Here is a 14710-nt window from a genome sequence, read left to right as displayed (position 1 = left end):
AGAGAGGGACCCACGAGCGAATTATCTGGTATTTTCTTTCAGCCTGTGTACCCCGGAGCGGCTAAGCAAAGGTCAAAAGTTGAGCAATGCTCTCGTTATCGGTGCAAACACCGCCTTCGCATATGCAGTGCGCCGGCATCGAGGGATCGTCGGGACTTCTTGCTGTCTCGCGTGAAAACGTTCACGCTAGTCGTGTCTGGTGCCTTTGTCGAGGAAAAGTCTCGATCGCGTCATCCTAACAATTTTTTCTCATTAACGCTACAATAACGAGACTTATACTATATATCAGTCAATTATTTTCCAGTGAATCATACCTGAAGAAGAGAGGAGAGAACTGAGATATCTACTGAGATCGGTGAATTACGGAAACAAGAAAGAAGGGGAAAAAAGGAGAAAAAAAGGAAGTGATCCTTTTGAAGAAAAAAAAAAAAAAAAAAATTAGGATCATTTGAAAGATGAACGTCATCATCATGATCGAGAGGACACGCGAGGATCACGCGTACCCCCCGAGACTCGTGGTCGATGTGGAAGCTACTCGACGAAAGCAAGGGAGTAGTACGCGTGTTCGTTTCACGTGCAGTGCTTCCGGTTGCTTGCGGTCCGAGCGAAACACACGAGATACATAGATCGACGGTCACCGATAAAAAGGAGAAGAACGGAGGAGGGAAAGCGAGAGGAAACGGGCAAAAGAGGAGAGAGAGACTGAAACTCGCGGTGGTACGCACATAATGTACGAGTCCTGAGAGAAGTCGGAGTCCCTCCCGGAGGCGCGGCGCCGCGCCGCGCCACGGCACGACGTTGCGACTATAAGTAAGTCTCGCGCGGCGCGCCGCGGCTTAATGCCGTTGCCGCGTTCGTGGCGCCAAGAGGAGGGCCCATTGGCGACGATAAGCCTCCTTCGTGTCCGGCACGAACGAGAAAAAGAAAGAGAGAAAAACGGAGATAGATACACAGCAGCCAGCTTTCACCCGCGTTTCAGCAGTGAATATATATACCCCGTCTGGGATGTGGATCGCGACAGTGTAGATAATACGTAGCTGTCAGTCGTGTCCGGCCAGTGTCAGTCTAGAGTTAGTGTCCGGTGAACAGAGAGTAAACCAGAGAGTGTCGTTCGCGAGCCGCTTTTTATTACAATCTAATCGATCCTGATAGTATATTCAACCCCTATCTATTTTATCACACAGAAGAGAACATTTTTGCTACCACTTCCCTCTTCTAGCCTTCGTATCGATCCACTAAATGATTCTTTAAACAAAAAAAAAAAAAAGAAAGAAATCGCCTTCTATACTTGAATCGTTTGCTAAATCTTACCAAAATAGAACAATTCATTTCGATAGTATTTTTCTAACATTTTCATCTTGAAGTGAAAAGAAAGAAAAAAAAGAGACATTTTTATCGTCGAGTGATTGTCAAAATTGTCCACTGTGTTCAGTGACCCCCCCAAGTAGTCGATATCAAGAAGAATCCGTGTCAAAGTGTCGAAGATTGAACGGTAGTGAAAGAGACGCATAGATTGGAAGAGAAGAACAAGAAGGCAGCAGCGGAAGGTGGTTGGTATCGGAAGGGGGTTGCGCATGGTCCGTGCGGACCGTAGAAAGATCAGCTCTGTCGAAGAGCGGAGACCTTTCTAACGGGCCGTTTGGATGGTGATCAGCAACGCGACCACGTTTTGACGTACGAACCACCATGTCGGGGCTGCTTTACACGCTTCTAGGGCTAGCGGCTAGCACGAGCCTTCATTGTGCTGTACGCCGCGAGATAAGCCCGTGCACCTGCCGACAGGAAGAGTTCTCCAGTTCCGTTATCAATCCGGCACAGGCTGCGACAGCGGCCGCTGCAGCCGCGGCTGCTGCGAACACCGCAAATAATGCCGGTCACCATGGACACGGGGAACGTATCGAGGTTGTATGCGAACGGATGGACTCTTTCGAACAAGTGGCAGGGGCATTACGGGGCAAATTCACCGCTGAACAACAAATCACCCTTCGAGTTTCACATTCGAATCTCAGGGATATATCGCGGCACGATTTTAAAGAGCTGCGGATGTCGATCACGAGGCTTGAGCTGAACCACGATCATCTAGGGTGAGTGTAAGTTTACATGCATCGAATCCGGGGGCTGTCCAGCTTGCCAATTTTTCTCTCGAAAAGAGTTGTATATTTTCTGTTGCAATTTTTATTATCCAGTGTTTTGTAATATGTAATAGAAAAATCGTTCTTCGTTTCTCTTTTTTAATCGTATTCCAGTGTTACTTCGAAGAAATGATCATAGAGAAGTATCACGTGTTAAGATTCATCTTATTCCGTTAGTTCTTCTACGTTACTTCCTTTAAGTTCGATTTTTCAACAAGTGACACTTTTCTCCTCTATTTTGTTCGTTGTTTTTTCAAGCGTTTCTTTGTAATCACGTGTAACGGTACGTTCTGTTTTTTTTTTTTCTTTACTCTTACGTTCGTTAGTTACGTTAGAGTGTACATTTAAAATGGGAAGTAACGAGTTACTTAATTGCGAGTTCTCCAAGGTGTCGAACGTGCAGGAATCTAAGCAGTTTCCCTTAACAGAAATGTATGACTCGGTTTCGATCGGTTTGAAACAAAGCGTTCAGTGAATGTGGTGGAATGAATACTTTCGCTCACGATCGACCTCGCGGTTTTCAAGGAATCTTCCTCGATTATTTCGTGGAAGACGTAAAACCGAGGAAATTCTTCGAGCTCTCTCGCGGTGTTGATGAAGAAAATCGTGTGACGACGATAGTGACGCGTGGATAAGTGATATCAGCCACGCTTACTCTAACCACGCGCATACACGTAGGATCGGCCAACTACATATCGTCTTTCTAGATGTTTTCAACTATTTCTCAACATTATTTCCCTCTTTCTAATTTATTCACGTGATTTCTTCGTCGATTGAACTTTCAACGGATAAAGGTGTCCGTCAATTTCAGCGAAAAGCTCTCGATCGCTAGTATTTGTTCGTTTAAAAAATACGACATTTCCATTATTGTCCGTGTAAATCTGAAAAATGTTCGTTTCTCGAAATTATCAATCGAAGGATTATCAAACGTCGTTGTTAATATTTCGCTTCGCACGTCGCGATCTTCGACGCGTTGTCTGACTATATTTCGCTTGTCTGACCATAAAATTCCTTAATCACTGGACGTATTATCGCTGCAACTCTTCACCCAAGGTGAAGAAATGAAATTTTTCAAGGTTGTTAAGTAGAAATTTCTCGTAGGTGTTTCTTACGTGAAAACATTTCTCATTCAAAACTCATAGAAGAAGCACGCGTGTAAATGAACTACATACATTATTGATACGAATGACAATAAATCTTCGGCAAAAGGTCATCGTCTGATGCTGCGCGCATTCAGTAAAGATGTTTATATGTACAACAAAGAAGCGATTCCAATTAGTGTAATTATTTTGCAAAGCAGCTAGCGTACACGTGACACGCAATGCGGCAAAAATCCTTTCGGATCGCAATCAAAAGGGAGAGAGAATAGAAACCGTCTGACGAGGAGAAATGGAAATAAACTCGTCGTACGTACAGGCACTAGTATCAGGTGAAACAACGATGTCCTTCGATTTATAATACATTTGTTTTAATGCACGTGTATAATACTATTTGAAGCAATTACCATAATCTTTGTCCTCATTTATCTCCCGAAGATACTATTTGCTTTTATATATATTTTTCACCGCTGTCTCAGATAAAGTATTAAATAATACGACGATAAAACAGGGGCGAGAGGCGAAAATTTTTTAACATCCAGAAGCTAGTCAACATTGTGTCGAATCTCTGTGAAAAAAAACGAAAAAATTTCATTGCGAATCAAATACGACAACATTCGAAGTAATGCCGATCGTAAATATGCAAATTATCACAAGTATCGAGTGTCCGATAAAAAGATTCCTCAAAAAAGAAGAAAAAATGACGATTCGATTTGTCGAGGAAAAAAATGTGTTCATTAGCATTATCCGTATCGCTTATTTATTTATTTATTTATTTATTTATTTATCAACGGGACGGACCCTTTGTTACAAAACAGTACAAATAGCATATACAGTCGCACGAGTGTAAAGCAAAATATGTTAACAGAGAAGAATAAGTAGGAAGAGAAAAAGGCGGAAAAATAAATGCAAAAAAAGAATGAAACCGAGGAAATCTAATTAATTATTCCCGCTAATATACGGTTTAAGGATAAGTATGTATTCGACAGCCGGGTGTTTCCTTGTTTTTCTAAATGAAAAATGATCGTCGTCCTGCACAAAGCAAGAGCTTGCACACCGGTCTTCCTTGATTATCCTGATACGCGCCGGTACTCTTCGCCGGATGAGTGAAAACGAGAGTCCTTGACTGGCGAACAATCATCGTGAATGCGTCGTCGTTTAACCGCGAACGATAGAAAAAGAGAGGGAGATCGTTTAATAACGGGCGGGAGAATGAAATCTTAATCGTGCCTGACCTCTTCGATCGTGTTATCGTGAAAGAGCCCTGCGCGGCTATCTGCCTGGAATAATTAAATAACGAAACGCTGTGTGAGCCAACGTTATGTGAATAATCGAACGATAATGACCGGGCGCGTAGCCCGCGTTTTAGACATTCCATTGGTCCGTTCCCTGTTTCGATGGACCTCGATAAGGAATTTGCACAACCCCAGAGGCGTGACTATATCAGAGCGGCAGATTTCATTGGGAAAAGGGTAAAAAAAGGGAAAACAACGAATCGAGAACAGAGATATCTCGATTGTACATCTTCCACTTTTTTTACCCTCTTTTTTTCTTCTCACAATTTTTACACTCTCGATCGACGAAAATTTTCGCTCTACGTGACACTTGTCATGTTGATATTATCATACGGTTTCACGCGAATTTGTCAGCTGGTTTTATCGACTGTACGCGTTGCGCAACACTAGCGAAAAATGCAGTGACAAATAGTGCAAAGTGTGTGTACACAAAGTTGCCACACGTTGTTACTTAATTCAGTTTAGACCGATATAGAGTCTAATTAGTTTTATCAAAGTTTCATAAATGTTGTTATAAAAATTGTTTCGGTACAGAGATGTTAGGAGTTGCAAGGATTTAGACGAGGAGATAGTCTCGATTTGCTTGGGTTTTTACGCCTGTATCGTTGGTTACGTTTTTTCTTTTCTTCTAAATTCTAGCGGTTAGACGATTCGACGACTGTTGATTGGCTGTTGCAATTGGATTTCCTCGAATTTTCGTACGAATATCAATCCTTTCTGCCCTTAACCGGGGCAGCATCACGGAAAAATTTCACGCTCACTTCGTTGGTCCGTGACTAGGACAATGGGCGATAACTTCGTTTCACTTCAGATAATTGAGAATTGATTGTGTATCGCTTGTTGGCCATGTGTTTACAAGGGCCACATGTTGCCCGGTTTCTGATCGCTCACGGACCAAGATAATGCGCTATCAGCGGATGACATTCTAAATTTCTCGAGGACAAAAAGAATTGTAATTTCTCGTGAATTGTCTGAGTTATCTCGAAAGATCGCAATTATCCTGTCGTCGGAATCTGCATTAAACACGTGTTGAACAGAGAGAAACAGAACTGCACCGTTAAGAAAAAGAGGAAATAATCGATATCTTTTAAGGAAAGGAATTTCTTTTACCATTTTTCCTACGGAATTTTTATTAAATTCATTTAACACTGTGGAATTACTGATGAAACATTAAAAATGATCAGTTTGCGTGTGTTTTAAGATTTACCACTTAAATTTACAATATGATCTTTTACGAAGATTGCGGGGACACATTTTTGTCTTCGCGGTACTTGTGTTTGTTGTAATTAGGTAAATATTAACCCTTTGCAATCGAGTGGCGACTGAGAAGCGACATTAAATAATCGTCACTTGGTAAATAATTAACGAAGACAGAGAGGAGATCTATGGGCGTCTATAAATTTCTTCACCACAGTGAAATAGAGAATATATTGAATATTTAAATAAAATAGTATACTTCATTTCTACGTTAGTTTGAAAAAATTTCAAAGATCCGAATTGTAACCTTTCCTACAGCAAAATGATCTCCGAGTGCAAAGGGTTAACCTTCTGGCGGATTTTAACCGGTCATTCGAAACTGTTAAAATATACCTCTTATTTTAATCATAATATATTTGTACAATTTTCAACAATACAATGCCTGGTAAAATAAAAGAGAAATGTCGTATCGCTTGCGTACGAAAAGGATTTTAGTAATTGGGTCAAATTTGACCCGGCATCCGGCGTGCGTGTGACTGTCACGCCATCCGCTGTCCGATTGTTAATCAAACTTAGAGTTTACTTACTTATCACGAAGAATCCTGACATATTATTGTCGTGAAATTTTTGTCCACGTAATAAATCGTCTGAATTATATCATTATTAACCCTTTCATTGCTGTTCCGCGCCTACGTAGACGTTTCGAAAATTCCCGCCTTTTGCTTAATTTCTATCCCTCGTGTACTTTCACCTTAATTTAACGAACTGAAAATTACGAAACGATACCTAGGTGAAAACAAAAGATTTCGCGGTGGTAGTTGAACATCTATCGTACGATGCCACGTATCGAACTCTGGCACGGCGAAAGGGTTAAAATGACGTTATCGTCGAATAATAGAATTAAAGAGCGACTTAAATGTTTTGTAGGTTTATAGACGGCGAAGTTTTCGCGGGGTTGGGAAGAACGCAGTATTTTAGTCTCGCGGATAACGAGATACCGTCTATACCGAGGCATATTCTGTCGCATCTCTCGTTGCTGAGGACCCTAGATCTCAGCAGAAATCGGATAAGCCGTATAGACTCGGATGACTTTAAGGTATGCACGCGTAACTCATAAGAATCTGCTTCATTAATCATTTTACGTTTCCTTCTTCACGAACAAAGCGAGAAGAGAGAAAAAAAACACATGTTCAGAAATCTCCAAGCTTTATTTTTCTACTCGCCATCCTTTGCATCAAGTGTCTCTTCTACTGATCTTCACGTTCGTAATTCGCGAGAAAAAGGCAAAAAAAGGAAACAACACGAAGCTTGAATTATCCATACCTCGCTTTTTTTCTTCTTTAACAGCTTCATATGTAAATCAGACAGACAGAGAGAGAGAGAGAGAGAGAACGACAAATGGAAAGAAAAAGGATTCATCGTCCATGTGTAGAACGGCTTATAAACAGGAAGAACGTGAACACGTCATTAATGTCGATCAATTACGAGCGTTGATGTAACCTTTCTTGACCCTTTTTAATGCTGACTCCTGTCAAGATATGCATTTATCGCGGCTGATTAAATCTAATCTCCTTTCCACCGAATAACTCCTCGAACTGTATGAAACTTATGCTGCGTTTCCCTGTTCTACGTACAAAGACAAAGCTCCGCCGCGTCATTATTCTTCGACGTGATTCAACAAAAACAGTTCAGATTAGCATGTCGAATATATTTACATCGAAATTAAGGTGAAAAAGAAAAAAGTGTTCGATGAAAGCGTACGCGTTGATTTTTCACCTCTTCTACCTAGTTTCTTTTTTTCTTCTTTCTTTATTTCGCTCCTTCCTTTCTTTTCTTTGTTTTTCTCACAATACCAACACACCGACAGGAGGGACGATCGTACATTCTAAGCACGTTACCCACATTACGCGTGACTTCGCGACGTATTTGTAGCCGGGCGGTATGAACGAACAATTCATCTCGAGGAGAGGAAGACAGCCGCTGCAGAGAGTGCTGGTGGGGTTTCCCTGGCGCTTGTCGCGCACGTGACCGGCCACGTGCAGAGAATTGTCCGCCAATCGTTCTCCAGACGATTCGTGCTACTTATGAGAGCTTTTTTTTCACTGCTGCCTCGTGCTGTTTACCACACGTTTCGCGTGATAAAAACAATAGAAGTAGGCGAAAACCTTGCGGCACCCCGCACACTCGAAATCGATTCGCGGACTTTTACGTCGCGACGTTTTTGCGCGGGCTCGTTTAAATCGAACCCACCGCGAAACGAACGAGTTTATCAATGAAACTGAATTCACTTCACGATAATAACGTTATACGGGGTAAAATTGAACTTTACATCGATGAAATGAAATCTTCTATATATTTCGCGACGAAAATTTTTGCGCCGGAATTTCTTCGCCGAAAGAATTTCCTACAGTGAATTGCGTGTTTTTTCATTTTTATAGCAAACGAAACATTCGAGCGGGGTGTTTCATAAACAAGAGAAACACGGATAAAAATTCTGACGTAACAATAACCGTCTGGTGCGATGAATTATCGGTGGAGAAATGTTTATGGCGCAACGGTAAACAACTGTTGTACATGAATTCGATCGGTTTCAGTGAAACGCGTTATTTGCACCGCAAACAATTTCGAACTCCCCCGCCAGGAACGTAGACTTCACGCACAGGTTCAACAAAATCATAACAATGCTACGTATGCAATGTTGCTACAATAATTCATTCGCAATTTATCATATGTACGTGTGTGTGTATTTGTTTGCGCTTGTACATGAGGGCTGTTGCTGTTGATTAAACGTTGCGCGTTCTCGTGTTTAATCGCGCTCGTCCTCGCCGCTGAATACGATCTCTTTAATCTGCTCTGTCTCTCATTTCTTTCCCTCTCTCTCTCTCTCGATAAGTTTATCTATTGCTCGCAAACGGTGTCTCTCCAATATACGTGTAACTGAAAGTGCACTCTTTTTTTTTTTGTTTTACGTATGATTTTCAGTACAATCCAACGTTACAGCATCTCTCTATGGCCGGAAATGCGATTTCAGAAATGGTACCGGGTTCGTTGCCGCCGCTGGTGAAACACCTTCACGTCGGCCGTAACCACCTGCAGAGCCTGAATCGAACGTTACGGTAACGACACTTTCTTCATTACTGAAATATTTCCGTTCGTTCGCGAACTACCTAGAACGTATCGGACATCCTGTTTACCATTCCGACATGGTGCCTCTTATTTAATTGGCTCTATTCATCGTTGATGCAACGAGCAGCTCCACGGACTCGGCCGAATGATTAAGCAAACGTGCACGCAGATTATATGCGGAGGAGAGAACAATTAAGCTTGCGATCCAGTCACGTGCTCGAGATTATGCGTTCCAGCTGTGAGAGACGGTTTTTCTCTCTCTGTTTTTCTTCTTCTTCTTTGTCGTTAACTCGAGATCGAATCAAGGGGAGAAGTTCGAGAAAATTTGACAAAAGTATAATAAAAGGCAAATATATAGGGCAATTTCAGGAGAGATGGACCGGCGGGAGAGACGGGACAGGCAAGTATTTCCTACATTATCCGCCAGATATGGAAGAAAAAACACCGAGAGCCACGCTCGATCGCTTTCCGTAAAACAAAAGAATACCGACGCGTTCCACATATGGCGGACAATGTAGGAAATACTTGCCTGGTCCGTCTCTCCCGGAATTACCCTATGCACGTATGAGAAACGGTCCTTCTCTTCTTTTCTTCGGTGTTTCGTAAACTCAGAATCGTTGGAAAAAATTTAAAAAAAAGTATATATATATACGTGTATTTCACGGTTTCGTTAGTTCGATGGATTTAGCCAGACAACGATTTGTTTTCGTTTCCGAAGTCGGGACGGGAATGGGACAGGTTCGCCCTCCACGTGGCTTATAATCTTGTTTCAGAGATTTGAATCAGCTGGAGTGGTTGCTAATTAACGCGAACGAGCTCACATCTCTGGACGGCGAGCTACCGTCCTCTGGCCATAACCTGAAGATGCTATACGCCGTGGACAATAAACTGACACATTTGCCAGCGGAATTTCGCTACCTGCACCGTTTGGAAACGTTGTTCCTCCAGCACAATAAGATACGCAGCCTGGACGGAACGTTGCAGAAGGCGCGTCGATTGAAATTTCTCGAACTTTCGTACAACAATCTGCAAGAGGTAACGCTTAACCACTGACGATAATAATAATAATAATAATAACAATAAACGAAAACGAGAAAGAAATTAAGTTTAATTTAACTTGGAACAAAAGAGAAAAAGAGAGAGGAAAGTTTATCGACGCTTCGATTCTCTCGATCCTTTTCGCTGAAAGTGAGAGAAAGAAAAGAAAAAAAAAAATAACCGAAAAGAGAACACATATTTCGAGCTAACTTAACAACGTTATCAGTGCGAACATTGTGCAACGTTACAGTGTGTGTAAGTTTGGAAAAACGATTCGATCAAGTTTATCAAATATTATCTACAAATATGACGTTGACATCGACGCAACGATGGCCTGTATAACATGCAGATATATATGCCCGCATGAAGTGCAAGTGCACGATCACGATGTACGATAACGCGTGGAGGCGTTCGTTCAGTGTTCCGTGCATTAAGTCAATTACTACATCCTAATGTAATTATTATGTCGTGCGCTTCCGTCCCGCAGATTAAATTTTTATTGAAACGGACGGACGGTGTGTTCGATGGTCTTCATTATAATTCCCTTCGATCTGCTTTTTTTTCTTTTCTTTTCGATCAATTTACAAAGGTTTCACGAAGTGTAACACGATTCTTTCTGAATTTAATCCTCAGTTCTTTCACCGCATAAATTTCTTTGAAATAGAACAAAAATGAAATATTTAAGTAAGAAATTGAAAAAACGACGTTGTTGTTTGTTTGAAAATAGAAAGAAGAAGTACGAATTTGAAGTAAGACTGCAAACGATAACGGATAGACGGTGAATTAATAATGTTGCAAGAGAAAATATGATTTTGTTTCTCAGTTGACGGAAGAGGATTTCATAGAGGCAGAGATGCTAGAAGACCTGGAGCTCGGACACAATTCTCTAAAATCGTTGGGCGGCGCGGGTGGCGGTAATGGCGACGGAAACGGGGGCAACAGTGTCCTTTACCCTCTCAGGTCTCTCAAGTGCTTAAACTTGACGCACAACGAGCTTCGTGAGTTCTCGTTCGCGTCACTTCGTGGTCTGCGCGAGCTGCGATTGCTCGATCTCTCAAATAACAGAATTGCGCGACTCCACAGAGGAAGAACGCCATCAGAGGTACACGTTCAATATCCGGTATAATTTTCCTCGTCCGTGTACGTATAAAATAACCGAATCTCGAGTCAGAATTTTTACACAAGAAACAATATGCAAGAAATCTCGTCTACGATACAATTACACCGTTACTCGAAATTGAAAAGTATAGAAAAATAAATAAAAAGAAATGAAAATATTCACCAATAGAATGAAATAAGAAATAGTTTCAAATTACGACAAATCGTTACGAAGATAGAGTAGGAGGAAACGACTAAAAATTTGCCCCGTTCGTTTCTCGTATTTTTCCAGAATTTGGTAGAAGAAGAGGGCGAGGAAACGGCCGGTGGAAATATCCAAGATATGCGGCTTCAGCATAACGAACTAACAGGCTTGGACGGTTCGTTGTTTCTCGGGATGAAGGAAATGCAGAGGTTGAATCTTAGCCACAACGCTTTGGGACCGACAATTGGACCGCGTGATCTACGCGGTCTCGACGGCCTGAAAGTGCTCGATCTTTCTCACAACGAGCTCACTACTCTCGAAGACACGTCAGAGGTATATATGACACACGTGAAACGAAGTCAGATTTATTACCGTGTCTCGATCAGCCAATTAATGCGTTCTATCATGAAGATGTCACAGTAAACAATTCACTTGCTGACAAACAAATTGGAACATAACGAATAATCATATATGTATATGTATATATCCATCTTCGAAAAGACAAAATATCTATCACCGTAATAACACCATTTCGTAACCGTGTAAACAATTCTACATAGGCGTGGCTACCATCGCTGGAAGAGCTGAACGCGTCTCACAATCGTCTAGTGACATTGTCCGAGAGGGATTTCCGTGGTTTTCCTGTTCTATGCTGGGCGGACGTGAGCGCGAATCTGATAAGGACTCTGATGCCCGAACTGGTGGCGAACACACGTTGCACTGTGCACGGTGTTCCCGATGTACTTCGCATATATCTTCAAGGTAAGCTCGAAGGCTACGTTATCAGTGTTATCAAACAACAGACGATTGATTTCAGCCAGAATTTTGTTAAAACAAATTCCTACGAACTTGATTCGTTCTGTCAATTGAAATTTCTTTCATTCGAGTGAAACGAATTGTTTACCATTAATATACATATGAATTAAAGACGTATTCGGTCGTTCTAATGAAATGTAAACATCGAAAGATAAAACACCAGAATTCCGTGTGATAACGTAAAATGAAAAGAATTGTAAACACAGGTGTATTCGATTTTGCGTATACCGCGTCACACAGAGGTATCGCTTCGTTCGAAAGTTCCCGTTATTGTTTGCCGATCGTGTTTTTTTTCTTTCATTAAGTAACCAATTACATGTGGCTTAGGCATCGAGTAAATTAAAAGATTCCGGTTAAAGTGCAGATCTCGCGAAACAAAGCCAGATACACCGTTTCATTGTGCTTCGATCCCTGGAACAACGATACTAAAACGATTCTGCTAAGAGATTAACAAAGAAGACTGCCCATTAACCAGTGTATACACTACAGAACCACTTACGAGAGTCTTCGTAACATAACCTGCAAAAAGGTTATTTCTAATAAGGGACGCTTGCTCGATGTAATCATATTTATAAATCTGTCTATTCGTTTGACACACGAGATAGTAATAATTATTTACAACGACAAATATTATCGTAGAAGAATTTTTTACATAGAAAAAAAAAACAAGAAATTTTGTATACGCAGGAAAGTAACCTTTTTGTTCGACATACGAAGACATTGGTGAGCGCAACGAGACAAATATAAAACAAGTGATTCTAATATAGCCAACACGTGTTGTAAGATCGAAAAATGAACAACGGACTCGTAATATATCTAACTTCTTGTTAATAAAACAAACGTGTTGTGCGCAAAATACGCGTAATAATCATCTGGTTGGAACGAGCACGAGTCACTCGATCGTACGATAAGAAACGGTCATTCCATTTTTCACATTTCCATCCTCGCGAAAGGATAACGTCTTTGTGGAACGCAGACGCGTTGAATGGGCGCCAGTGCGTAATTAATAAACACGTCGTTAAGTGTCGCGAGGACAGTCGTGGCTATTGGAAGAAGAAACGAGACGGAAAGAGGGAACGGGTCATGAGAGTGTGGCCGGTGGCGGCAGAAAATAAATTACTGCCTGATAATAACGTGGCTCCGTTCGGTGTCCCGAACAGAACATTATTTTGTTATAAGAGTTACATTTCACGCGATAACCCCCGTCGTGGCGCCATCTCGTATTATTTATTGTGTACCGAAGACGGATCGTTCGCTGTTGTTATTGTTAAACATATACGGGTTTTTGTGGTGCCGTTATCGTGTCCAATCCCGTTATCTCGGTCGGCTTCGTTATTTCTCAGACTCCTCATTTCTGTTCCTCGTTCACAGCTTTCATTGAACAACTCCTCCTCTTTTCTCTTCGTAACGAACACGAACCACCGAGATTCGCGACAATTCCCATTGCTTTTCACTTTATTATCGAACTCGTTGACGCGCGATCCTGTGTTTACCGAGAGTTCGAGATTCGATTGTGAACAACCATCGATCGAGAGCAAACATTTTCTGCAACCTAGTTTGTAACGTACACCTAACCTCTATTTATATACGATGAACTGATACCGTGTAAATCGAGAGTAAATTTTCGGTAAAGAATAAAAAGGATATATAAAATTGTACTTTTACGAAGCAATCAAGTTGAATAGGCGATTTGCAAACTTTCGTAAAATTAATGGTATTCTATTTCGTTTGTTAACAGAAGAGTTAATCGAAATAAATTTCCTTCTCTCTTGGTACGTAGAAATCGTCACTATCGCTGCTACTTTTTCTTGCAACTTCGAGACTTCTAAAAAGACAGTAACAAGCTCGTAATTAAATCTCTGACTTGTTTCAACGAAACACAAACGTCGTTTAGGTGGTGTAGTCTTCTAAAGGGACAAACTAAGTGTCACTTTGCATACACGCTCTCGGTAGACGGCGTTCTATCTACAGTAGTTTCTCTCGCTTATCTGGCCGCGATACACGTCACAGAATGAAAAAAAAAAAGAGCTTCCCCTTTGCGATCTTCCGATGTTTTTTTGCTTGCAGATAATCCGGTGCTGTGCGATCCCGGACTCGCGGACCTGACCGTGGCTTTCGAAGTAAATCACGCGAAAGTATACGGTGTCGCGAATAATTGCCCGACAACCGCCTCGACGCCTACTGAACAGACGTCGCCGCTTCCGCCGTTGCCACCGACGCTGTTGTTGGCCGCCGCGGCGGCCGCGTCCGGCGGCAACGTTTCTTTCGCCGCGACTCTCGAGTAGAGCGATTATATGATCGATATCGCGAAGGATAGTTCGACCGATCGACCGACCGATCGATCGGCACTCAAGAAACGTTCAAACGGCAACACGACGACGAAGAAGAAAAATAGGAGAAAAAGGAAGAAGAATGGATGAATGAATGAAGAATAACCTTAGAAGAAACAGTTCGATTCATGGCCACTCATTTTCGCGGAAACTAAAAACACACGCACGCACGCACATACACACATACACATAGATGCATACTTGAAAGACAGAAAAAGAAAGATAGGCAGAGAGAGGCACGTGAGAAACCGTGACGTTTCAAGTCCGTTCCATTGGTCATCATGACGTAGACCGGAAGTGTGCAGACGTTCGGACGGTTTGGATCTCGGTGTGACCTCGCTTCAAGTTCGACACGGGCGTTTTAGTTCGTTATTAA

The 14710-nt window shown here is 41.8% G+C and overlaps 1 protein-coding gene across 1 annotated transcript; it reads left to right on the top strand.

Annotated features, from left to right (window-relative positions):
* Positions 1 to 1261: 1261 nt before the first annotated feature.
* On the top strand, positions 1262 to 14396 carry LOC108578747 (leucine-rich repeats and immunoglobulin-like domains protein 1). The gene is made up of 8 exons (XM_017942131.1): positions 1262 to 2084; positions 6649 to 6817; positions 8704 to 8837; positions 9621 to 9882; positions 10709 to 10987; positions 11276 to 11521; positions 11749 to 11950; positions 14072 to 14396. The coding sequence occupies exons 1-8, from the start codon at positions 1687 to 1689 to the stop codon at positions 14287 to 14289; spliced, it is 1908 nt and encodes a 635-aa protein (XP_017797620.1). The 5' UTR covers positions 1262 to 1686; the 3' UTR covers positions 14290 to 14396.
* The last annotated feature ends 314 nt before the right edge of the window (positions 14397 to 14710 follow it).

The sequence above is a fragment of the Habropoda laboriosa genome, unplaced genomic scaffold, assembly GCF_001263275.1.
Source record: "Habropoda laboriosa isolate 0110345459 unplaced genomic scaffold, ASM126327v1 scaffold28, whole genome shotgun sequence".
In the NCBI taxonomy this organism is placed as follows: Eukaryota; Metazoa; Arthropoda; class Insecta; order Hymenoptera; family Apidae; genus Habropoda; species Habropoda laboriosa.
The sequence above is the reverse complement of the archived record's forward strand: the minus strand, read 5'-3'. Positions and strand labels throughout refer to the sequence as shown.

Coding starts and splice junctions, on each gene's coding strand:
- LOC108578747 (XM_017942131.1), top strand. CDS start 1,687: ATGTCGGGGCTGCTTTACACGCTTCTAGGGCTAGCGGCTAGCACGAGC. Junction 2,085..6,648: donor CTGAACCACGATCATCTAGG/GTGAGTGTAAGT, acceptor AATGTTTTGTAG/GTTTATAGACGGCGAAGTTT. Junction 6,818..8,703: donor TAGACTCGGATGACTTTAAG/GTATGCACGCGT, acceptor TATGATTTTCAG/TACAATCCAACGTTACAGCA.